Here is a 22496-nt window from a genome sequence, read left to right as displayed (position 1 = left end):
TTGTTTGTACTTACGCCGCACAACGTAATATATTCTTCATTTGTTTTGTCCTACTTTCATCATTAAGTTTTGTTTTTCACGCATATATATTCCTGGATGGCCAGGTTCCGTTCCGTCGTGCTCCTGGAGGTAAACGTTCGGTTAATTGGTTGGTCGGGTCACTGTGGTATTGCCAGACTTGCGATGGGCTTTACGTTGCGCAAGTGTTTTAAGTTATGAGATACGAGGGACTCATCGTGCTAGAAGTGCATTGGTGCATTTTTATGATGGATTTGTCCAAGTAGGACGCTTACTTAGTGAATTGGTTTTAGTGGTGAGCTTGTATAGCGAGGTCCAGGACGTTTTAGGAAATAGGTAATCGACTTAGTGGTAAAGGCAGAGTTAAATCGTTACATGGTTGTATTTTGTGGCAAGGGGTAACCGCGCAAATCCTCTCTTGGCTTAATTCCGAAATTATTCCGTAACACTACCTTCGTTTGATTATTGTGCGTGTGTGTGCTGGTTTAAAATTTCCAGCACAGCAAAGCACACCATTGCGACCTCGCGAAGAGCCTTTAATGAACGTGAGCTATGTCGGACGTAATTCCAAATTACGCATTTGCTAAACCGTTGCTTTATTATTTTTAATAACTTAGATCGAATGAAATGTTGAATGTGTGCTGGAATGGATTGGCGTAAGTAGAGTAATATGTTTGTGTTAAGTTAAACTACCAAGTAGGTAAATTTACATAATGTTGTGAAAGTTAGGTTACTGAATTCCTGATCAAACTGTTTTTTAACGAAACTCGAATTATGAAAGTAATTGGCATAAAAACACGACACAGCAAGGTCTAGCCACCCCTGACTTCGGCCAATGACAAACATGCATAATTGCAACATATTTAAGTTCCAATCTAACCATTGGCCCCATTGCGCCTTTTGGTCCCTGAAGAACAAAACAATGTTCTTCGGCTTAAAAAACATTTTTGCACGTATGACCAAAGATATCATTGAGAGCAAAAGTTACCACTTTGACGAGAAGAAAAAATTCTAGCTAGTTATAATTTCCAACATACGAACACTCACTAAAACGTGGAACGTAAGTGTCACCCAGATTCCCCTTTTGCCCCTGCAGTATAAACAATTAAACATGAATCTATGAATAAACAAGTTATCTATGGAAAATGACATCTGGCAGAATCAGTCTATATAGCCGATGATAATCAACAGATCTGTCCGCACTTTAAGAAGTGTGACTGACGATCAGCTGTTGTGTGCGTTTTTGAAGGAAAATCAGAAATACTAACTTACAAATGTAACAGTTTGTTCTTTCATTATCTAAAGATTGAAACAAAACCATTTTTTATTCGAACTCACCATTTGCCCCATGGCGCCGTTTGCTCCTTTGGGTCCCGTTGGTCCCTGGACAATAATATAACGTTCGTTCGCTTTAAAAACTTCTCAAGTTGCTGGAATGACAATCATCGAGTAAATTACCACTTTGCCAAATAGAAAATAACTTTAAACCGATTTCTGAGAATAGTTGTAATTTGAAACATACCAGCAGTTAGTAATACATGGAACTTACCGTTGAACCAATGTCACCGACATTTCCCTTTCGTCCCAATGGACCCTGCAGAATTTAATTAGGAATTAATTAAGAATTAAATATGAATGTATGAATATACAAGTTATCGATCGAAAATGTCATAAAGACAGCAAGAATCAGTCAAAGCTGCTAGTAGTGAACAGCACATATGTCCTTCCTTTAAAAAGTGTGGCTGACGCTCAGCTGTTGGTGTACGTTTTTATTTAAAAAGAAAATAGAATTTTTTATTTGGAAATGTAACGTTTTTCCCCAATCATCAAAAGATTAAATAAAAACCACACAAGTTCCAACTCACCATTGGCCCTAAGGTGCCGTTTGAGCCTTTGGGTCCCGTTGGTCCCTAGACAATAAAACAATGTTCGTTCGCTTTAAAAACTTTTCACGGTACTGGAATGACAATCATCGAATAAATTACCACTTTGCCAAATAGAAAATTACTCCAAACCGATTTCCGAGAGTAGTTGCAATCAAAACATACCAACCGTTAGTAAAACATGGACTTACCAATGAACCAGTGTCACCGATATTTCCCTTTTGTCCCAATGGACCCTGCAATTAAAAACAATTAAACATGAACCTATGAATATGCAAGTTATCGAAGGAAAATGTCATAAGACAGCAAGAATCAGTATATGCTGCTAGTAATGAACAACTCATCTGTCCTTTCTTTAAAAAGTGTGGCAGACGCTCAGCTGTTGTGTACGTTTTTTTTTGTGGAAAACCGAAATATTTACTCAAAAATATAACTGTATGTTTCCGAATCATTAAAAGAATAAATTTAAACCGCCAACTCACCATTGGCCCTATGGTACCGTTCGCTCCTTTGGGTCCTGGTGGTCCCTAAACAACAAAACAATGTTGGTTCGCTTAAAAAATTTTCAAGAAAGTTGTTGAATGTCTAAATGTCCGTAACCACACAATCAGGGCCTTTCTTTGGCACATTTAGCCGATCGGACCCGCAATTTTCCAACTTAAAAATCAGAAACCAAACAAACCGAAAAAATTCTGGATATGAAAATATTATTGTCGTGGGTCTTCGTGAACCAAAACCATCCTGCATCATTCACTCACCCTCTTTCCTGGTAATCCTCTGTCTCCTTTTCTCGCTACAGGCCGCAGAAAGTCAACCTGTTGTAAGGGTTGGTCAGAAATGAATAATAATTCTTAAGAGGAACGTATAAGCGTGGGTTAATTATGGCTTTAATTTGAAGCTACGTTATTTTGAGTAAGTCTATTTACCTGCAATTACATTGAAGAACGGCCCATTATGCTGTATTTAAACATTCCTGAATCATAAGAACTATAAGCGTGAGTTTTGTATGTTTAAACAAGAGAAAAAATGTCAACACATGAAAATGAGTGTGACGCACCTCAAATGACATTTCGACGTTTAATTGTTCGCTCCTTCAGGCGATTTGTGCCGGAGTTCCCGCGACGTCATTCACTCTCGCGGCGTCGGTTGTTTTTGTGGAACTTCGCTCTCACATTATCTTGGATTTTAGGTTTGATGTTTTTGAAGGCAACATATGCGCAATATATAACTCCCACTTAACCCACCTACCCTGGTGAAGTTCTGTTGAATATTGACCGAAACATTGGCTGGAATAAGTAGTTAATTTGCCATCGACGCTCTGGATAAGTGCCCAACATATTGTGTACAAGTTAGTTATTATACTTGTTGCGGTTACCTTTCTGCACAAGCGTTATCAGGCATTGTTGTCAGTGTTCTTTTTACAAGTCAGCCGCGTGATTCCTTGAATGTGATGTAATTTGTATTGAAATTACCTGCCGCAATAAAGGCTTGCTGTCCGCTTTCGACCCGTTTTCGCTTTATTGCCTTGAATTAAATTTGATGCAAAAATAAGCAAGAAACACATCACGACCGATATCCCACATTTCTGTTAATCGAAATTCTACTCGTCTGGAACTTAATTCACACAAAGTTAGAGGAACAAATATTGGCAATGAAGCATTTGTGGAGCAAATATAACCGATGTGTTCTGATGTCTCTACATTGTGTCCATCGAAAGTCCACCACAGAAAAACAAGGTCTAATGGTGCATTTGGAGTAACGTTGGCATGGCTGCTTATACGCCACGCAGTTTACCTTGCTAAATAATTTGACATGTGCAGGCCTTACAACAAGATCCACCCCAATCTAAAAACATGTTTCCAAGGTACAACTTCAGGTGGAAGTACAAAGTTCAATCCTAACGCCAAAACACCATGCTGCTCTGGTGCGAGTTCGTAGTCTGGCAAGATCATAACCTAATCGTTGTTTGAGCCTCTACCAGCAAATCTTCTTTCGTTACGTCGCACAACTTCTCGTGAAACAGTGCACGTTCGCATTAGGCGATGCCCTCTGTCTTTACGAATTCCCCATCCATCACGCAAGCGGTTACTGTTATGTCGTTTTATACGTGAGTGTTAAGAAAATTATCGTGTGATAATTCTAATTTCCTAAGACACAATAGGAAATCAAATTCTAACTCGGTGCCAACATTCGTGCCTTACACACAAATTATTATGGTGCATTTGCAGCTTAGCCCGAATTAAACCGTTTCTAACAAGACCTAAATATGTGTATTCCTGACCTACGACCACTTCGTTCAACGAAACAAAAGTTTATTCATTTGTACAAAACCAGTTTAGTTTAACCCGAATCTACAAAAAAACTGTACAAAATGCGTCCAAATGGCTCTCAGCGGGGATATTATAGTCAACTTTTAAAGAAATTTTGGTAGAGATGCCATCATTACTTAAATAAAATGCACTATGGTCAGATTTTACAGGCTCAGAATTATTGCAAAGTTTGTGACTAGCTTTCGTAACCACAATGCTGATTTAAAATTACCCACAAATATTACTTCGTTGTTGGGAAATATTAGTTAATGAACGTTTTACAGTTTAATGTTGGAAACAGCTTTAGTGACAGCAGTAGTTTTTGAATGCAAGTCATAATATTTACACCGGAGCTATTTCACAAAGGATCCTCCATATACGGTCACACTGATAATCATTCCAAGTGTTTGAGCTATCGACATGGGCACAATCTTCGTCATTGTCGGCATTGTTTGGTTCTCCGTCGTGCCAGTTTGTCCATCCCTGACTAACTGGAACTCCATCTTCCCACACAAAACTTCCTTCTCTTTGGATATCAGTCAAACCAATCGCTATGTCATGAAACTGATCCCCGAAATGAGCAGCCAAACTCCTAATACAAACAGTTATTTTTTATTTGTTTATTTCTATATTTGTTCACCTATAGGCCAAACATATTAAAAATGAATATGGAAACATTTTATTGTAGTTCTTAATTTTCACATTTAGGCTCAAACCTGTAAACATTCTCATTTCTCATTCCAACCGAAGCAACTCGACCACCGATGTTTGAACATTCCAACCTCCCGTGTTCGAACCCTGGAGAGTGAGATAGGATCTTGTAACGATATCCGTTGGTTGCACGGAAACCAAAAGCCACCTGCATTTCTGTGAAGAATTATTTGTCCTTAATAGAGTATGTTTGTGTTTTTCGGTAATAAAAATTTCTCAAATATTGTGATCTCCTGCAATGAATTTTGTCTATAAATTTTTTTTCAGTTTTAATACGAACACTTTTATCGGGACAACAATAAGCGAAAGATAAGAGGGCAGACAAAAAACTTTTGTGAATGTTTTGATGAATTTGTATTCAGACAGCATTCTCGAAGACATATCGCTCGGTACTCACCCAGTTGGATTCGTTGAACTTGATCTGTGCAAAGAATAAATCTTGTTTTCATTTTTCAAGTTTTAGTAAGTGACATTTGTGTTTACCTTGAAGTCTGAGAATGGAACTTTGTTCCACAGAATCTCCCTTCGCTCCTTTGCTGCCACTAGGTCCCTGTGTCGAAGTAGGGTATTATGTTTGTGTTAAGTTAAACTACCAAGTAGGTAAATTTGCCTAATGTTGTGAAAGTTATGTTAATTCTCGTTGAAAATGTTTTTTACGAAACTCGAATTATGTATTTTTTTCTGAAAACAGGAAACAGCAAGGTTTACTGACTTGCAAATGTAACAGTTTGTTCTTACAGTATCTAAAGATTGAAACAAAATCATTTTTTATTCCAATTCACCATTGGCCCCATGGCGCCGTTTGCTCCTTTGGGTCCCGTTGGTCCCTGGACAATAATATAACGTTCGTTGGCTTTAAAAACTTTCAACGTTGTTGGTGTGACAATCATCGAGTAAATTACCACTTTTGCCAAATAGAAAATAACTTTAAACCGATTTCTGAGAGTAGTTGCAATTTGAAAAAATACGAACAATCAGTAAAACATGGGACTTACCGTTGAACCACCGACATTTCCCTTTTGTCCCGATGAACCCTGCAGTAAAAACAATTAAACATGAGCCTATGAATATACAAATTATCGAGGGAAAATGTCATAAGACAGCGGGAATCATTCTATGCTGCTAGTAATGAACAACTCATCTGTCCTTCCTTTATAAAGTGTGGCAGACGTCAGCTGTTGTGTTCGTTTTTTTAATGAAAAAAATTTTTTTTACTTAGAAATGTAATGGTTTGTTTCCCAATCATCAAAAGATTACATCAAAACTGTTTTAGGTCCCAACTCACCATTGGCCCTATGGCACCTTGGGGTCCCGCTGGTCCCTAAACAACAAAACAATGTTCGTTCACTTTAGAATCGTTTACCTTTATACAAGACAGTTGTTGGATATCTAATGTCTTAAATAAAAAAACTGTTAGGAAATAAGAGCTCATTGGTAATTGTTCGCAAACACAAAATCAGGGTCCTTCGTTGGCACAATTTGAAAATCGGACCCGCATTTTACCAACTTAAATATTATAAACCAAACAAACTAAAAAAATTTTCAAGATATGAAAATATTATTGTCGTTTTGTCGTGAGACATCGTGAACAAAAACATCCTGCAACATTCACTCACCCTCTTTCCTCGTAATCCTCTGTCTCCTTTTATCCCTTGAAGATCAATCTCCCTCCATTCTGTAGAGTCAGGGTTGGTGCAAACTGTTTGAATGCGGCAGGTTTGTTCTTGACACGACGCTGTTTGCAGAATTATTATGAAGACCAGCAACCCGAAATAGGGTGACATGTTTTCTCAATATTGCGACAAACAAAAGATATCAAGTTCCTGCAATAAATTCAGTGGGTGAACAGAGCACGACAAGCTTAAAGACATTCATTTTTGTATTCTGACACAAAACTGTCGATCACGATATTATCGCGATATTAAAGCTTTGGCTTATTCCTAAATTTCATTCGGAAATTGTTCATCCTTACCTCACGAAGTTGTCCACTTCTTAAACTGTTCTCTAATCTCTCTGTTCCTAACTCCAATGAATGCATTTATATTACCTGCGAGCAAATGCGTAAATGTATTTTCGAATACGAGCAGATGTTTTTGGTTTCGAAGTCATACCTCCCCGTCATTCTCATGGGATTTTGTGCAACCTTGCACAGTTGTTTGCGGTTAACTGTGAATTTATGTTCGTATGCTCATGTCAAACTAATCCTGCAGTAGCTTTGCTGTTCTTTGCATTCAAAATACATTTATTTGTGGGTTGCAATTGATTCGGTCCACTGTGTAGTCTACAATCAGTTCATTGATCTCGAAACTTTTTTCATGCAAGCGAGTGAGTTAAAAACAAAATTATCGTGTGATGTTTCTTATTTCCTGAGACACAATAGGAAATTAAACCGTTTCTAACAAGACCTACATTTGCCCATTGCCAATACTTTGTTCCACGAAACAAAAGTTGATTCATTTGTACAAACATATAGGCTTGTAGTTAGCTATTTAGTTTAACCCGCATTTATAAAAACTGTACAAAAATAAGTTCAACAGGCGGAAACACCGGCTCCCAGGGGAGATATTATATTCATTTCCAAGACATTTTGGTAGAGATGCCATCATCATTTAAAAAAAATGCACCAAGGCAAGATTTTTTAGACTCACAATTATTACTACGTTGTTGGAAAGTGTTAGTACCTGCTGGTAACCGTTTTAGTGACAGCAGTAGTTTATTGAATGCATGTTATAACGTTAACACCGGAGATAATTCTCAAAGGGTCACAAAAGTGTATTTATAAAAATCCATTTCCAGATCTTTTAGCTGTAGGAATTTTTGAAAAGACTCATCCTTTGGTGCCTTTTCTCAAAAAGATTACCAAGCAAAATGTAAACAGGAAGTCCTTTTGTAATTACCAGCTTGTAAAGCAAATCAAGGATAAAACACTTTTACATTGAAAAAAAACGCAAAATGTTGCATTTCATAAAATGGGTTTCCAGTAAGTTGATGTTGTACAGGAAAGAAAATTTAAGTAACTTGACGTAATCTAGGCTGGATAATTTCGCGGGATGTAGGTTACAGATCCTTTGTTTCCGAAGCAACAACGTTTACTGTACAAATAGCTACACTACATAAATCTTTCATACAACAAAGTTAATTTCTAGTAATTTGTTTACAACTATCAACTGCGCCATAAACGCAAAGAAAATTGCAAAGCCATATGTTGGTATGAAAGTCGTTGATCACGTTTTATGAGTTTTACTTTGCATTCAAAATCTCAAGCATTTGAACAAATCGCACTTTCTGGTTGGCGTAAACATCACAATTAATACAACAAGTTACAAATCACGTGCTTTCACTGCACATTTGTTTTTTCATGAGGAAGGTTAGACTTTAGAAAATTTATACATATATTTTCTTACTGACAACTGTGCGTTGACTTGGTCTTAGAATGTTTGTTATATTTCAATCTTTTCTTTATAGTAATTTCTATTAGTAGCGATCCACAAAATCATCCAATATCATCAGTATGTACACAGAGTGAAGTGCAGCGTCATTCGTTTGGAATTGTGGTCGTGTGATGTAAACCGATGTATGAGTAACTGTTTTGGGGGAGTGAGAATTTGCCCGCAATTGCATTACAAAGCCGCATGTGGGACAACGACGCAACTGGAAGCTGTTTTGATGAGAACTTTTTCCCGTTTTCCAACATTGGGGGATTTTTTGTTTGACAGGGACACTTTATCTTAAATAATGCCCCCAGAGACTTATCCGCATGGTATTTACGAACACACTGCCTTTCTCTCACAATAACGCCTGTCACGTGACTTCCAGTTTATACGGTAACGCTTTCCCTTTCTCACCATTCTATTCTAGTCCATCCTATGCTATTCTATGATTCGATTCTATTTTAAACAAGACTAATTCTGATTTCGATTCGATTAATAAAATAAACTACAATAGGAGTTATTCTGCCTGCCTGCATCTCAGCCGAGAGCACAGGCGAACAGATAATTCATTGACAACTAGCCAACAGGTCAGCCGACCTTCATTGAGACTCATTGCGCTAGCATCATTGAGACAAACTGTCAGGGAAGGCAAGTACCCTGCAGAAGTAACGACAAAATTCACACCCTGTTCTTTAATAGTGGATACAACTTTAACATGGAAACGGCAACAACAACAAGTCGGTAAATGCCAAACAAAATAATACAAACAATGTAGTTGGCAACTGCAGGCAAATGTAGGCATCTAAAGAAACTTTTTAGACCTTGCAAGCTGCCACACCGGGATTCGAACTTTTGATATCCTGTCCAATCATTCCGATTTCTTCTCTTAGCTTATCCGATGCTGCCAACTGTTCAAGAAACTTTTTATACTTCACAAGTTTGCTCGGGATAACCCCACTCGGAGAGACACACGCCATCTGGTGGATTTTCCAGCGTATCGATAAAACTGTCGACATCCTTATCCCATTGGTCCAAGTAAAAGTAATGAAAACATCGACCTCCTTGAGCGAGAATCTGCAAAAATATTTTATTTCAAGCGTTGGTAATCTAAAGCAGGTTTACCCAACCAATGGTCAGTGGAACCGGTACGGCAGTTGTTACCGTACTGAACAAAAACAATCAATTATTGGCCGTATTTTGATGCTTCCAAGAGCTTTACGTGCACGCAGCTATAGGTACAAGGGCGTCTGCTGACTTAATTCACCACAATCCGAAATTAGTTTAAATAATTTGTGCGTGAACTCGGATACCTTGGACTTTATTCTGCCAACACGACGTTTACCTTGAGATTGTCTTTGCAAACGCCACGCAGACCGATTCCAATAACATACACGTTGATGCCCCTTTCTATAAGATACGACGAGGTTTCCTGTAAGGTTCGTAGACGATTTGAAACATGAACACAGTTGGCGCATCTGAAACATATATGAAGTCTTTCAGTAATATCATAACACGTAAACCAAACAAAAACATGTTGCTTCTTAAAGTCCGTTGGGCAGTGATCCACGTCGCTCATTCACAGTAAAGCCAACTATGGCGAAAAGTCATCTACAATTTTTCATGATCCCGAAATTACTTCCCAGTGGCCTTTCCTTGTTTGTACTTACGCCGCACAACGTAATATATTCTTCATTTGTTTTTGTCCTACTTTATCATTAAGTTTTGTTTTTCACGCATATATAATCCTGGATGGCCCGGTTTCGTTTCGTCGTGGCCCTGGAGGTAAACGTTCGGTTAATTGGTTGGTCGGGTCACTGTGGTATTGCCAGACTTGTGATGGGCTTTACGTTGCGCAAGTGTTTTAAGGTATGGGATATGAGCGACTTATCGTGCTGGAAGTGCATTGGTGCATTTTTATGATGGATTTGTCAAAGTAGGACGCTTACTTATTGAATTGGCTTTAGTGGTGAGCTGGTATTGCGAGGTCCAGAACGTTTTAAGAAATAGGTAAGCAACGTAGTGGCAAAGTCAGAGTTGAATCGTTACATGGTTGTGTTTTGTGGCAAGGGGTAACCACGCAAATTCTCTCTTGGCTTAATTCCGAAATTATTCCGTAACACTACCTTCGTTTGACTATTGTGCCTGTGTGTACTGGTTTGTGCTGCAAAGTCGTACAGGGAAACAAAATTTCCAGCACAGGAAAGCACATTGTTGCGACATCGCGAAGAGCCTTCATTGAACGTGAGATATGTCGGACGCAATTCCAAATTACGCATTTGCTAAATCGTTGCTTTATTATTTAATAACTTAGATCGAATGAAATGTTGAATGTGTGCTGGTTTGTAGAGAATAATGGATTGGCGTAATTTTAATAAAGTGAAAACCGGGTGTGCCTGTGTCGTATGCAAACTCGCCTGTAAAGGGTTGATAGATAAATTGCAAACTTCAATAAGCTATTAATTTTTCCAATAGCCGGTCAAACGTAACACGTTAAAGTGTGTAGGATCTATCTTAGTTATAATAAATATTTTTGTGCTCCTACCCATCAGAGATGATAAGAATATCTTGTTCCACGTCCGCTTGGCCCCTTCTACCACCCCTGATTAGAGCTTTGTTCATTGCGTAGCGGAGAGCGTTGTTAAGACAAGTTCTTCCCGAAGAACGCGCGATATATCTACAAGAAAATGCAAATAAAATTTAAAACATTGTATCTATCAAGGGTGGCAGTTAGATGTGTTTTATCAAAAAACCAAAACCCAAATTAGTGCAGTTTCTTGTTAGGCGATAAAAGAATTTGGCATTCTGCAAGGATAATTTTTACTTTAACGTTATAAGAAAAATTTTACGTGGATAGGCATAGAATGATATGATCAACACCTCATAGGTTTACAGGTTTCGCAGCCCAGGCATTGATTGCATGAAACATTACTGCAATACCTTATTTTCCTAATTTCACTAGCGAGCTCTTCCACATCATCGTAGAACCAATTGAGCGGAATATGGTAACGAGCAATTCTGTCGAATGACATCACAGACACCCGAGTCTTGTCACGATGTACCTCGATGTTTTTGCATAGAACTGTGGGAAGAGACATTTTTATTGGGTTTTGAGGAATTGTTAAACAATCGACCAGCTTCAATTTAACAAACGTTGGTGCTGATTGCATAAAGTAAGCAGTGTATAGTAAACTTATTTGAGCTACGAATAGAAACAATTACTTCCTGAACACGCGTGTAGGCAGACAAGTTCATGCTAAAAGTTGGGTAGCTTCATTGCTTTGAAGTTGCTTTCCGGTATTGCTGAGACTTTGATTACAATTTTATATATTGCATATTTTAAAGCTCTTTTGCGTCATATTGATATGTTTCTATTTCTTCCTCAACGTCCAGTACATATCTGTAAACTTTGTGACAAACGTTTAACAATGCCCACAGCAATCCTTTTTACTTTGTTAAACCTATCTGGTCCCACACTCTCGCTTTTATCCATCATGATGAGAAGATTCTGAGGATTGGAAAGGCTGCTCTGCAATGGGATAAAATGATGACTTGAGTTAATGTATGGGTGTAATTCACAAAGCTAACCCATTACTTTAAACATACGACGCTTTGACATTTGCACGGGATAATTTTCCTTCTAGTCTGAAAAAGCCACCTCTAATGTTCCGTAAAGTTTAAAAGCACAAACACAGCAGCAAATAATAGGAAACGGGAAGAAATTTGTTCATTAGTTTGTTATGTCGAGTTGTCAGGCGAAGGTCAAATCAATCCAGGTTGATACTAAACCGAAAACCCACCCCGTTTTTCTGCAAAGAACGTTTGTGTCTCCGCATCCTCCGCCTCTGTTGTTGAGTATTGCAGTTTCCCAAAACCAGTTTGTTCGTTCGTGGGTCACGAACGTCAACACAGGTAGATTGGAAGAGCGGAACGGAAGGTGTTGTTGTTCTGAGAGCAGAAGTGCGTCTGCGACCATAGGGTCGCCTAATGCTGATTCTTACAGGTGGAACTGTTTCCATTACAGTTGGTCGCACATTTCCCACTATCCTCAGTGTTGAATCGAAAACTGGCTCCGATCGGAGAAAGTTGTCCATAAATGCGTTTGCAATGATTGCACCCGTTCCGCATGGCTGGGTTTCTGTATTTAGTTGTTGAATTTCTCGTTGGTTTATATAAACGACTAAGTTATGAGCTGTTATGAAACAATACGGGCCGTGTGTACGTATTTACCTGGTAAATTATGACAATAGATTGTCAATCCCTGTAGATTGTCAATAATTATTTGTCTCTTTTCTCTAAAGTCAGTTTTCGAAAATAAGCACGCTATGCTTCTCTAATGTACAGGTTTGTCAAATTTATTCTTTCTATCATATAAATCACCAAGGCATGTAACATGTACCCCAAACTGGCAATCGTATGTGGCAAATTTACATATTTGTAGGGTTATCAAACCTTCACTAAAGTTATATTAAACTGTGGATACATCAAAACATGCATGAAAAGGAATAAAAAAATTTCTTTTGGGACCGTTTTCACGGGTTTTATTAAAAAAATTGCGTAAAGTAGAAATTTTGGCCCCAAATATGCCAGCATGAAATAAAACCAACTTACGTGGAATGCAGATTTCTGTGTTATTAGGAGTTGGCATCCGAGTTCGGACGGCGTTCGAGAAATCGGTCGAGCATTTGCTCTATTTTCCGAATGTACAAACGCTTTGCGATGTTGTTCCACAACTGACTAAGCAGAACATAGAAAGTAGTGAGAACCGTTGTTCCTGACATCGTGCTTGTGTTTGTGATTACAAACCCCGCTCTTTTATTCACCTCCTTTAAGGAAACTGCTATGCGTCGATTGCCAATTGACGTCACAACGATGACGTAAATAGCAAATTCCTCGAATCAATACAGGAAGTTGAAATTTAATCGAGTGGGGCAGTTGGGAAAGGAGTGAGGAACATCACATTATTGACGTCATGAAATTCGTAATGTTTGTTTTTAACCAATCAAAGTACCAGCTGCACTGATGAGACCTTCTAGGTCGAAACAGTGGCCATCTGTCTGCAGCTTATACCCAATCAAAGTATGTTGTGAGGTTCGCAGTAAGACTCTGTTTTAATGGTTATACACTGTAAGAAAGGGGTAACAGGATTTCCTTTTGTGAATGTTCGTAGCGACTCTGACATACAAAAAGGAAAAGGCTCTTCAATAACGTTTGTATTATGTTTGATCGCATAACATGGCGAACATATGTCAAATAATTAATTTTTTCACACAAAGGCATTTCGAAATAAAGGAATGCGAAAGAGTTTTACGTTTCTTCTGTTCTTTGCACGATTCTCTCGGGTTCTTCTACGTCTCACAACTTTGCTGTGATTGGTCGAACCAACTCCTCATGCATTCGTTATCTGGAGGATTTTCCAGCTCATGAATGAAACTCTCTACGTCATAATCCCACCGATCAAGATAGAAGAAGTGATAACACCGCCCCCCCTGCGCCAGGATCTGCAAATAAAATAAACATTTCGGAATGAGACTGGGTGTTGGGAGAGAGTCAGAAGCACAAGAAAAAGTTTATTGTAATTATCATAAAATTTACAAAAAAATAAAAATTTCTTACCGCCAGTAGTAAGAATAGAAATCCCTAATATCTAAACAACACCTTTACCCCAATCTATCAGTGCTACCTTAAGGTTGTTTTTACAAGCTGCACCCAGACGCACCCCTATCACATACACGTTGATATCCATGTTTATCAGGAAGTCGGAGGTCGCCAGAAGGCGGCGGGAAGCACAGTTCGCGCACCTGAAACAATTGAAATATGACGTTGATCGCACGTATTTGCTCCTTTCGTATTTGCTCCTTTTTGAGAAAGTTTAAAATAAAAGTCGTCGCAATCGAACACACCAGAGCCCTTGTTTGTAATTTGACAAATCATTGAGACTATCTGTTGAAACTATAAACAATAAATTAGTGCAAAACTCATTTCTCACCCGTCTGAAATGAGAACAATATCTTGTTCGACGCCGGGATGACCTCTTCTACCTCCCCTGGCAGATGAGAAAGCTTCACTCACTGCGAAATGGAGAGCGTTGTCGAGACAAGTTCTTCCCGACGAACTAATATTATATCTGCAAGACAATCCTTCATTTACATTTTAGGTTTCAGAAATTAAACAAACTTTCTGAAAGAAAATCTAGCCTTTTTACTCAAAAACTCACCATTATTAAGCTGGTTACAAAGCAGGCAACAAATGAAGTGTTTAAAAACTTTGTACTAGAGTCAGTAAATAACATGGCTGCCCATCTTACTAACTTTATTGCATAAAATTAAAGTGAGAGCTCTAAGAGTACTTTGAGAGAGTTCCACGAATTGGTGACACGTGAAGTAAATACTGACCCGAAGACGTTTAAAACCAATACAGGCATTTTATGCACAATCCCTAAAAGTAAGTTGAATGTCGCTGTTGCGTTTCTTGTTCCGAAATTACAACTAGGAGTGTAAGATGTGTAGAAGCGACTGTCAGTGTACACAGAAGTCAGACAGATTTAGTAACTTTTGATACGTTTCATGTAAACTTTCTGAACAAACAGCACTGCAAATGCAGGCGCGTCTTTTGTGGATAATGGCATGAGTTTATACCAGTGTTAACTGCGTAATGACACAACTTACTTATAATCTTACAGAAGTTAAAACAAGTACGTGATGTGTTCTGTCTAGGAAACCAATTTTTTATAGTCATCAGCAAATTTAGATTTACAACTTAAAAACCAATTCAAACCTAATTTTTTTTATATCGTCAGCTAGCTCTTCCCCATCAGTAAAGTTCCGATCCAGAGGTATATGGAAGTGATTCTTTGCGTCGAATGACATCACAGCCACACGAGTCTTGTCCTGATGCACCCGGATGTCACCGCAAAGCACTTTAGGAAAGTATATTTACGTTGGTATTGAGGAAATGAAAAACGATCGATTGGCCTGCTTCAAATTGATAAACATCTGTACTGGGTTTATGAACAAACAGTGCCAGCAGTCAATTCATTTTGCTAATTGAGCTACAAATACAGGAGCAATTATTTCCCTTGCATTTTCTCGTGCATATATGCATGCAATTACTTCATTTTTGCACCTTTTATTACAACTACATATGCTGGCACTTCACATATATTACGCCAAGCTAATGTATTCCCTATATTCTTGTTTCTATCCAGTGTTCATTTCTAAACTTAGACAACACTCACGTTTGACGATGGCGGCTGCAACCCTTTTCACTTTCTTGAACTTTATCGGTCCAACACTCCCGCTCTCATCCATCATGATGAGAAGGTCTCGACTCTTCTGGCGATTAGCGTGATTGCCCTTTAATTGGTAAAGTAACGGTTGACACATTTTGTAAATCGTTCCGAAAAATGTTGTATAAAAACAGTCCAGTATTTTTTACCGAAAAACTACAAACTTATTAGTAATACGAAAAAATTGTCGTAAAGACAGCGGGAATCAGTCTGTGCAGGTCTGACATCTACGTGTCATTATATTCCGGGAACTCTAGAAAAAGGAACTGACGACCAAGGTCAGTATAATCTTTTTATAATACTTCATGGTGTGTCTCTAGGATCATTAGGGTGGATACTAAACTGAAAATCATTCTCCTCACCAAAGAACGCCTGTTCCTCCGCGCCGACCATCTCTGCTGCTCAGTGTTGCAGTTTCCCATCAACAACTTATTCGTCCGCGGATCACGAAATTCCACACAGGTAGACGGTGCAGGTGAAGAAAAACCAGGGGAAAGACTTCGGAAGATGTTGTAAGGCACCGGTTGGAGGAGGTTGTCGATAAATGTATTTGCAAGGATTGAACCCGTCCTGCATTGTTTCGTTTCTGAAAAAACAATTTCGTAAATTTACTTCACTAAGTCTACAGGAAAAGTATGTTTGCGGTGGATGTTGTCGCACAAATTGAAGAAAACGTTTATTTTTATATTCAAAGTTACAATAATACGTTACACTGTCAAATTTTCCAGTTTAACCAATTCTAAACAATCGGTCGGCAGTAAACGCGACTCACTATTCGCCCGAAAACCAGAAAACTATTTTATTCCAATCTAGAAGTTCCTATCCAGGGTCCAGTTATTGTTATTCAAGGAGATGAGAGATATCTCAGCAATCATGCGACGTTATGACGAGGATTTAATATGAAAACAAACTTCATCTTTACACACTATGCTTGATTTCGAAATTGGAATTGTTAAGTAATCCCTCCGACCCCAAACATTTGCAAACAAATCAACTCACGTGGAAGGCAAGTTCCTACTTTATCAGGAGTTGGGACTCTCCTTCTAACGGCGTTCAAGAAGTGGCTCGTGTTACATCTGCCCCATTTCTCGTATGTACATGTTCTTCTCCATCTGCCAAACAGAAAACCGTTGCTACCAGAGCACAGAATTATGAGTACCACGATCCCTAGACTTGCCATCATTCCTCACTGGACAAAATTAGGTATAAACAGCAACCCCCAAGGTTTTATATGCTACCACCAGGACATTGGTGACGTAGTGATTGCTGGTTGACGTCACAGATATCACGCAAACGCCAAATACTTTATCACATGGAGAATTTGAATTTAACTTGCGTATCGCTACGCGTTGGAGTAAAATATTTGTTATTCACAGAATGTGATTGGTTTACGTTACGGAGACTATTAACTAGATGGGAAGCCAATAAGCTGCAAGTAGCGTGAACACCTTCCTGAAGTGAGTGTAGCAAATCCCCCATTTGCATGCAAGGTTCATGTGATTGCGACCAAGGGTTGCTTATTTCATTGATAATCAAAGTGTTTTGTCACGAGTTGAGTTCTCATGATCAAAGTCATTTGCATACAAGACTCGTATAATCCAAATAAGGTGGTGCCCCCCAAAAGTGACGTGTTTGACAAAATGTTGCGATGGAAACGAATCAATTTGCCCAAAGAGGTAAGTGGGGTGTAGTTTGTGGTAAAATACCACGCGTTGCCATCGACAACATGTGTACAAGTGGTCGTTGTAATATTTGTTCGCACAACACACGCCAATAAGCAAATATTTCCACTTACATGATATTAAAAATGAATAACCAGAAGACGAAAAAACTGATTTAAACGCAGGACTCAACAACTTTAATAAAAAGCGTGAGTACAAGTTGTTTGTTTGTGACTATTTGAATATTTAACGCAGAAGCGATTCACGTGGCGACAGCTTGAAATTGTGGTTTTGTACTTTATGGTTTTTTCTGAGGTTAGGCCAAGTAGAAAACTCTAACCTGCCGCATTCCAACAGTTTGCATCAATTTCTTCAATACGCCTGTGTCAATCTCAGCAGTAATTGCTGGTGCACTATTTTGGACAGACTGTTAAAGAACTTTATTTGCACGATCTTTCGCGAGACTAATCTCGCTTTATCAGTTGCTACAGATTACGTGACAAGGTAAAATGCGGTAAATGCCCTAAAAACGTGAAGGAAAAACGCACGAGGAGGGGATCATTATTGGTCATTTTTTGTGCCGTGGCATCGGAGAGAGAAATTGATCTTCAAAGAATAAAAGGCGACAAAAAGTTACGGATCGTATAAAAAAGAAACAAAAAGTGTAAACACATATCAGATAAGCTTGCCCTTCGTGATATCTGTCGCCCTTTTCAATAGGACCGGGACTAAATAATCGCGGTAAAGTCGCACAACAAAGCCATGTAGCTGCATGAGGCGATAGTTACCGTTGATTCCCGATGCATTTCACCCAAAAAACGGGAGGCACTCTCCACCCATCGATCACGATGATTTTGCGGATTGTTCACCAAAAGAACAATTGCATAATTCCACAAGCTTCTCTTCAGTACACTTAGGTCTTTCGATTAGGTGGGCAGATATTCCAGAGCGACCTGCATGCAGAACTGGTTTTGAGCGTGACGCCAACAGAAATACAGCTCTCACGGTCGCCTTTCAGCGAAATTGGCGTATTTAAGCGAGTGTTGAGAATGGACTCAACCTCCATCTAATGTTTGATTATATCACGTGCTTTACTCCACAGCATACCATTGAAACAACATTTCTCAGAATAATTGCACATACAAGAAAACCTGGTCCCGACTTTAATTTACGTAAAGTCAAAAAACGATGCAACTTGTATTTAAATTTGCCTATAGAAGATACTGTTGTCATGCGCAGTGATGGGATTTACCCGGTGCGATCCGGCTCTTGAAATTTAAATTATTTTTCACGAACAGGTTGTAAACATGCATATGTTTGACTTCAGGCAATGTCTCCCGCGGTTAACAAAATGCTATGAAGATAAATACGATAAAGCACGTATGTTTACAACAGTATTGTATATCTATTAGCTACATGTCATTATGGCATGCTACTGAATGTCAAACTATTTGAATACCTGAACATACGATAAAGTTTGTAAGACTATTTCCACGCGCCCTGATATAAACTTTCTGCAGCTTGAAACGTAGTTTTTATACTTTGATGTATAAACTGCTCATATGTTGTAAGGATTATATTGTTTTGCAAATATATTGCCATAGCCTCGGGGATGTGCTTATCACTCCAAGAAGCAATGTTTTATGCCATCGGCAAAGTCATTCGCAAGTTGCACGAGTAGCGATAACAAGATGCTGTACTTTGTGGGTTTGTTGTTCGTTGCATTTAGTTTACTGGAAGTAACATGTCATGACTCTGCGGAAACTCGAAACTGCCGCATTCCAACAGTTTGCAACAATCCTTACTCTACTGAATGGAGGGAGGTTGATCTTCAAGGGATAAAAGGAGACAGAGGGTTACCAGGAAAGAGAGTGAGTACATTGTTTAACAATCCATTACTAACCCTGCCACGCATTTCCATTATAAAAAATGACTCTCACGTGATTTGACAATTTTTAAAATAAAAAAAAAAAACCGAAAAACAACCCGTATTTCATCATCTTTGCGCAAAAGTAAACCATAAAAAAAATTTGGGGTGAATGTACATTGTTTTATCGCACAGGGACCAAAGGGACCTACCGGACCAGCCGGTACGGGGTCAATGTTGAGTAAGGCATACATTTGTAGCAATATTTGCAAACGTTTTTTAGAGCTTCAATGCAAAAACCAGCATAACGATAATTATAACATTTAAATTTAGGGTCCACCAGGGCAACCAGGTATTAAAGGGAAAAAAGGAGATTCCGTTTCAAGTACAATTATCTCAAACCTGGAACGTAAGAACAAATGTTGTTGAATTAACGTTTTTACCAAACCTTGTTTTTTTGTGCAGGTCGTATAAGTGAACTGGAGTCAGGTAAGATATGAAAGTTAATTGTTGCTGGGTTGATATGACAATTCTTTGTTGACGCATAATTTTGTGAAACGCCACTGTCACAATTCAATGCAAATTAGCTGTGAATTTGTTTGTTTTGCGATATATTTTAACCGTTGTAATTGGACAAACAAACAATGCCCATATGGACAGTATAGCTAAGTATCTATTTAAAAAATTAAATGTGTTGTAATTGTGTGTTAAGGTTATTGGATGAGGTAACAAAGCAAAAAAGATTATCTTTCAATGTGACTGGAAATATATGAAGAATATATGCATTCTTCGCAGAAAGGAGATCGTCACAAGATGATGTCGTATATCGTTACAAGATCCTATCTCACACTGTAGGTTTCGAGCACGGGAGGTTGGGATGTTCAAACATCGGTGGTCGAGTTGCTTCGGTTGGAATCAGAAATGAGACTGTTTACAGGTTTTTTATTGATTTGTGGAATAGTTTAAATGTTGAAATAAACCAAGTGTTTTTTTCCCTTCTTTTAAAGAGCTGTTTGGTTAGGTTAAAAATGTAAAAAAAGATTATTTAATAGAAAAAAACGTTGGTTTTTATTAGGAGTGTGGCTGCTAATTTCGGAACACAACTTGACAGTGTAGCCATTGGTCTGACCGATATCCAAACAGAAGGAAGTTTTGTGTGGGAAGATGGAGTCCCAGTTAGTCAGGGATGGACAAACTGGCTACAAGGAGAACCAAACAATGCCTTCAATAATGATGATTGTGTTGCTGTATTTAACCTCAATATTTACTCGACTAACAACAAAATCCCTGAAGATTTGTACAAATGAATAAAACTTTCTTGACTCTTGTCAAAAAAATATCGTGGCAAAAAAAGAGTTCAGTTCTTTAAATGAATGCCGACTGCTGCCTGACCACTGCAATCTACAATTCGCCCCAAAAGTTACGCGAACTCAGCTTAGAAAGAATGCACAACAATTTTATGTATCGAGCTAGATAAACAGGATTAAAAGCGCGTGCTAATTTCACCGGTGATCCTGCATTCCACTATAGTGTGGATAGGTTTGGTATAAATGTAATTACAACTGTTTAACATAAAATACAAGAAAGTCTAATTCCAAGGTTCAAACCTTAGGTTTTCATACAAGGCAAACTTACTTGTTTAGGCCGCATCTCACAATTAAATCCTAAAAATTGAGTTTTAGAAGTCATTTGTCATTGTGCACCTGGTTGCAGTTTCTCTTGTTTGCCAAAAACAATTGCCGGGTCTGATGACTCATGAAGGGGGACTACTATTGCTGAACAGAAAAAAAATTGATTGCAGCTGCATTAAGACAGCACATTGGGGGGTTTTGTAAAGGCTAACTGCTAAATTGTCAGTCCTAGGGGGTGTACAAACAGCCCCGGTGGGTCCCCAAGACAGTTGCAAGACATCTAATTCTTAATGAATTGTGTAGAGGAGGGTTGGTGGCTTCACTTAATCGCAAATGGAGGGTACTTTCTGTGATTCATTTTTTCACAAAACAAACCTACACTTTTTTCCGCTTTTTTGGCCAAAATGATGGCCAACAGAGGGTCAAAATGCCCCCGGGGGAGCAGTTAAAGTAGTTATTTCGATTATAAATTTGGCCAGAATTCCTAGGCAAGTGTCGGCACTAACAGAAAATCACAAATTGAACATACTTTCTGTGATTCATTTTTTCACAAAATCAACCTCAATATTTGGGTAGTTTTTCAGCTACATGTACAACAGCACCCTCTACCAATTTACTGCCTGACTAATAACCCTGAAAACCATAGTAAAACTGCCCCAAACACGCTGAAAACCGCCCTGGCAACAGCCTGATCATCTGCGCTCATTCAACCAAAACACTGGCGCCCATGCATGACCCATTGCATTGTCACACATAATTTTACTCTGTTACGCAGGACAAAGTTCGAGAAGGGCATTTCCCAACCGGGAAAGTCTTTTTCATAGAAATACAGAGATGCGGCCTTTACATGAGAACGCCCAGAGTACAAATGCGGAATAATTATGCAAAACGAACAAACGTCACGTACTAAAACTGGATAAAATTTAAACAAAACCCACCAAAAATTCAAGCTTTTGTGTTTAGAGCAAGTACGACGAGTCCAATTGCGAGAGTTTCAAACGTTTCTGAGTGACGAAAGCATTTGTATGAGACCTCACTAAATTATACAGAACTTTTGAATATAGGAGGAAAAAATAATGGGCCGACGTTTTGTCCTAAAGACGTTAATGCAGGATTTGTCCATATTTCTTGATTTACATTTCATATCTCCTGATTAAGGCTACTGAATAACAGCCGAAACGTCGATAATAATAAAGTTTGCCAGAAGAGCAGTATTCAGCAAAAAACATGCCTCGCAGCGTCAATAACAATTTAATGCTGGGTGATTTCGAAAGCCATCTTGACCATGTAGCCATTGGCCTGGTCGATGTCCAAACAGAAGGAAGTTTTGCGTGGGAAGATGGAGACCTAGTTTTTTTTACCACATACTTGGTTTGATTATGGCCGTATTGCTGCTAAGACTCTTTATGGAACAGCTCTAGTGTGAACATTGCTAACCTCAATATTTCATAGATCTGGTTCAATCATGTTTATAATTTCACGTTAATCGTTTGTTTCATTGTAAATGCGGCATATCTGCATTTCCATTAGTCCAAAGGAGGGAAATACCCACTTGTTGCCTCCGTCACAATATGACGATAACGCAACAAAGCAATCAGTGAGGCATACCAAAAATCTTTGAGCGTTTTAAATTAGGAACTAAATTGGTGCCGGGCGTTGCAGAAAATTGAACCAAAAAAAGATCAAAATTCCGGTTGAAA

General features: G+C 38.6%; 3 protein-coding genes across 5 annotated transcripts in view; all 3 read right to left on the bottom strand.

Annotated features, from left to right (window-relative positions):
- LOC145912654 (collectin-10-like) overlaps window positions 1-6941 on the bottom strand; it is a 29528-nt gene extending 22587 nt beyond the window's left edge. The window contains exons 1-9 of one of the 3 annotated variants that reach the window (XM_083000201.1): window positions 6894-6941; window positions 6538-6744; window positions 6207-6242; window positions 5917-5955; window positions 5704-5748; window positions 5405-5471; window positions 5319-5342; window positions 4927-5077; window positions 4197-4802 (exon numbers count right to left, since the gene is read on the bottom strand). In XM_083000201.1, the coding sequence (XP_082856327.1) occupies window positions 4553-4802; window positions 4927-5077; window positions 5319-5342; window positions 5405-5471; window positions 5704-5748; window positions 5917-5955; window positions 6207-6242; window positions 6538-6705 (780 nt within the window). In that variant the 5' untranslated portion in view covers window positions 6706-6744; window positions 6894-6941 and the 3' untranslated portion in view covers window positions 4197-4552. Of the gene's footprint in view, window positions 1-2092; window positions 2138-4196; window positions 4803-4926; window positions 5078-5318; window positions 5343-5404; window positions 5472-5703; window positions 5749-5916; window positions 5956-6206; window positions 6243-6537; window positions 6745-6893 lie in introns of those variants that run through there. The other 2 variants (XM_083000198.1, XM_083000200.1) reach the window with 2 other exon arrangements.
- A 2098-nt stretch (window positions 6942-9039) lies between these two features.
- Window positions 9040-13128, bottom strand: LOC145911140 (von Willebrand factor A domain-containing protein 2-like). The gene is made up of 7 exons (XM_082998390.1): window positions 12961-13128; window positions 12150-12487; window positions 11770-11878; window positions 11290-11431; window positions 10895-11026; window positions 9695-9827; window positions 9040-9426 (listed from the first exon to the last, which is right to left on the bottom strand). Exons 1-7 carry the CDS (start codon window positions 12995-12997, stop codon window positions 9277-9279), a joined length of 1041 nt encoding a protein of 346 aa, XP_082854516.1. The 5' UTR covers window positions 12998-13128; the 3' UTR covers window positions 9040-9276.
- Window positions 13129-13697: 569 nt separating this feature from the next.
- On the bottom strand, window positions 13698-16761 carry LOC145912178 (matrilin-1-like). Its single transcript, XM_082999585.1, has 7 exons — window positions 16637-16761; window positions 16000-16223; window positions 15587-15704; window positions 15127-15268; window positions 14339-14476; window positions 14033-14150; window positions 13698-13850 (listed from the first exon to the last, which is right to left on the bottom strand). Exons 2-7 carry the CDS (start codon window positions 16057-16059, stop codon window positions 13698-13700), a joined length of 729 nt encoding a protein of 242 aa, XP_082855711.1. The 5' UTR covers window positions 16060-16223; window positions 16637-16761.
- Window positions 16762-22496: the final 5735 nt, after the last annotated feature.

Source organism: Ascidia mentula, chromosome 8 (genome assembly GCF_947561715.1).
Source record: "Ascidia mentula chromosome 8, kaAscMent1.1, whole genome shotgun sequence".
In the NCBI taxonomy this organism is placed as follows: domain Eukaryota; kingdom Metazoa; phylum Chordata; class Ascidiacea; order Phlebobranchia; family Ascidiidae; genus Ascidia; species Ascidia mentula.
Note: the sequence above shows the minus strand (reverse complement) of the source record. Positions and strands in the feature narration are given on the sequence as shown.

Coding starts and splice junctions, on each gene's coding strand:
- LOC145911140 (XM_082998390.1), bottom strand. CDS start 12,997: ATGCCAACTCCTAATAACACAGAAATCTGCATTCCAC. Junction 9,828..10,894: donor ATTCTTATCATCTCTGATGG/GTAGGAGCACAA, acceptor TATATGTTTCAG/ATGCGCCAACTGTGTTCATG. Junction 9,427..9,694: donor TTTGCAAAGACAATCTCAAG/GTAAACGTCGTG, acceptor ATATTTTTGCAG/ATTCTCGCTCAAGGAGGTCG.
- LOC145912178 (XM_082999585.1), bottom strand. CDS start 16,059: ATGGGAAACTGCAACACTGAGCAGCAGAGATGGTCGGCGCGGAGGAAC. Junction 15,705..15,999: donor GGAGGAACAGGCGTTCTTTG/GTGAGGAGAATG, acceptor TACCAATTAAAG/GGCAATCACGCTAATCGCCA. Junction 14,151..14,338: donor ATTGTTCTCATTTCAGACGG/GTGAGAAATGAG, acceptor CAATTGTTTCAG/GTGCGCGAACTGTGCTTCCC.